The sequence below is a fragment of the Ylistrum balloti genome, unplaced genomic scaffold (assembly GCF_031769215.1).
Source record: "Ylistrum balloti isolate Yb309-2 unplaced genomic scaffold, AGI_CSIRO_Ybal_v1 Utg370298, whole genome shotgun sequence".
In the NCBI taxonomy this organism is placed as follows: Eukaryota; Metazoa; Mollusca; class Bivalvia; order Pectinida; family Pectinidae; genus Ylistrum; species Ylistrum balloti.
In genome coordinates this window covers 1,657,616-1,660,523 of record NW_026782224.1, presented here as the reverse complement: position 1 = coordinate 1,660,523, position 2,908 = coordinate 1,657,616, and the positions used below count along the sequence as shown (strand labels likewise).

Below are 2,908 nucleotides of genomic sequence, written 5' to 3'. Positions count from 1 at the left end.
AGTATACGTGTACCTGTGTCCTAGTGAGTCAACAGTATACGTGTACATGTGTCCTAATGAGTCAATAGTTAACGTGTACCTGTGTCTGTCCTACAAGACCTAAAATTACGAACCGTTTTTCGTCTGTAGTCGTCCGCCATGTGTCGCGCTAACACTTTTCACATTTTCTAAGTTTCATCTTTGGGATTTAGCTATACTTACCTCAAATGATAGTTAGGTCTTTGCCCAAGTACTATTACATAGGGAAAGGTAATGCTATCTACGTGCTTTAAGCTACATTAAGCTACATTATAAGACAAATGAATGAAATCTAAGGATTTGAAATTACAATCGTTATTGTATTGAAACTTCAATCAGAAATCACAGTGTAATAGTATGACGTCAGCGAGAATTCCTGTAAATTGGTTGACTCGTTTTTCGCTCTGTTCACAATACACTTAAACATTTACTGCTAACATGTATCCGTTTATATTGCAGGTAACATCCTGTTCTGTGCTTGTGAGTGACGTCATGAGATCTCAGCTGAACCTGGACGTCAGCACGTCACCTAACTTCACTCAGATAGGCAATGGCAATACCACGTCACTTCCGGACATGCCCACCACACAGATCACAGACTTTGCCTTTGTCATCTACGTGGTGTTATTGCCAGCAGTGGCAGTGCTCGGGATGGTGGGCAATGTCCTTACAATGGTTGTCCTCTGGAGCAAACGTATGCAGTCAACTACGACGTTGTTTCTCCGCGGTCTTGTGCTTACGGACGTCGGCGTCATTGTGGTTCTAACTATCGCTATCACCCCACTAGCAGTGGGCATGCACGGTAAGACACTTCCGGTTTATGTTCACACCATATACCCGCACCTTTACGGACCTTTTGACTTCGTTGCGATGTCTGTGCAGCAGTGTAATGTTTGGATCCTTGTGTCGGTGTCGGTGGAGCGTTACATCGCAGTGTGTCACCCTCTGAAGGCTGCCTATTATCGTACACGCAGAAAGACCATTATCACTCTCGTGTTGCTTGCGGTCTCGTCCGCCGTGTACAACATTCCGCGACTATTCGGTACAGTGGCACTACCCATCTCATGTAACTTACCCGAGCTAGAACAGTTCACGTGTTATGGCATTGATTTGACAGACCTTGGAAAAAACTTCTTCTACAAGGATGTGTACAAAGTGTGGATGTACGCCATCGTCATCTATCTACTTCCGCTCATCACAATGTCAGTCATTAATGTCCTCATTATCCGGGAGCTAATACGCATGCGTTCCCGGCGGCGGGACCTGGCCACCTACTGTCACCAACAGAAGGAAGACAACGTGACACTGGTCCTAGTTCTCATCATGACGGTTTTCATCCTCTGCCAGACGCTTGCGTTCTTCAATCAAATAGACGCTTTATTTGACGACAAAACTGTTCAGGAAAACTACATCGCAGTCATCAGTTTCTTGTACGTTGTCAACTCGTCTGTGAATTTCCTGATCTATGTGCTGGTAGGTAAAAAATTCCGCCATGTTTTGTTCGCCCTCTGTAGGCGATATCGACGGAGGTCAAAATTCTGTCCCGCAAGGAACGGCTCCAGCCACAGTCTCGAGAACACCATGATAACAGATTTCCCTCAAGCAGCGCTTTCCTGATACGTTTACCTGTTTTCGTGGACACAATATTCTCTCGCACGTGTGGTTGTACGTGTAGTGCTGTGTTATCACTCGTGTTCTTGGAAAACGTGCTTCTATGGTACAGTTTACGTGTTCGTCGATCTATACAGAAGTTGTGACGTCATGTTCGGTAATATCTGTGCCCTTGATATCACAGAAATGTGTTATTTTTATTCTATCTGCGACATCTAAACACATGGTATTAGCACATGTGTAACTATTTCACTCTCTACATTTAAACACATACCTTATAATTTACACACGGTGATAGCACGCGTGTAACTGTTTCACTCTCTACATTTAAACACATACCTTATACTTTACACACGGTGATAGCACATGTTTACTATTTCACCCTCTACATTTAAACACATACATTATAATTTACACACGGTGATAGCACGTGTGTAACTGTTTCACCCTCTACATTTAAACACATACCTTATAATTTACACACGGTGATAGCACACACGGTGATAGCACGTGTGTAACTATTTCACTCTCTACATTTGATAAGCTGTCCATATGCACAGTTCACATCTGGTCTTGTAAAACCTTTAAGTTGCACGTGACTTTAACTCTGTACGTAGCGCCATCTATCGACAAGTTATTTTATCAGATGCGCTGAACACGTGATAAAGCCCTGATCTGCAACGGGTAACTCAGCAATGCAATTCAGAGCTAAATTAACGCTTCATGGTGGATTTAAATCTGCATGTATTATTTACAGTGGTACCGAGCATGTTATGCTTTCATATTCAATATCATTTTTATGTACGAATACCATGACTTAAATGAAGTGATACATTGCAACTATCGTATAGTGTTGAACAGATAAATACAAGTAGACATTAATGCTTTTCCGTGAATAGACAAGTTATATTATAGGTACTGGCGAAATGAAATTTCTATGAAGAGGAGCTAAATTAGATTTTGGTTTATTGCAGCTCGTTGGAAAAAGTAACTCTGACAGTGGACGGTTTTTAGACCCGACCTTCCGTTGTACTTTTGAAGCCAAGTGACGTAGATTAGAAAATAGCACGAAATCTTGTTATCACTTCTCCAGTGTATTACAATAATGAATGTGAAAGCAACAGCAAATGTTTGTAACTGGTATTAGCAAGGGTTACAGTTATTTTAGAGTTACATTATTTTGTTGTACGTATAAAATCAAGACGTGAGTCATATTCATACGCCACCCATTTTGAATCGAAACAGTTGGCTGAGATTCTTTAATATCCACCCTCATGTT

The 2,908-nt window shown here is 41.6% G+C and overlaps 1 protein-coding gene across 1 annotated transcript; it reads left to right on the top strand.

Annotated features, from left to right (window-relative positions):
* The first annotated feature begins 510 nt into the window (after window positions 1-510).
* Window positions 511-1,635, top strand: LOC132553092 (FMRFamide receptor-like). Its single transcript, XM_060217302.1, has one exon. The coding sequence runs from the start codon at window positions 511-513 to the stop codon at window positions 1,633-1,635; it is 1,125 nt and encodes a 374-aa protein (XP_060073285.1).
* Window positions 1,636-2,908: the final 1,273 nt, after the last annotated feature.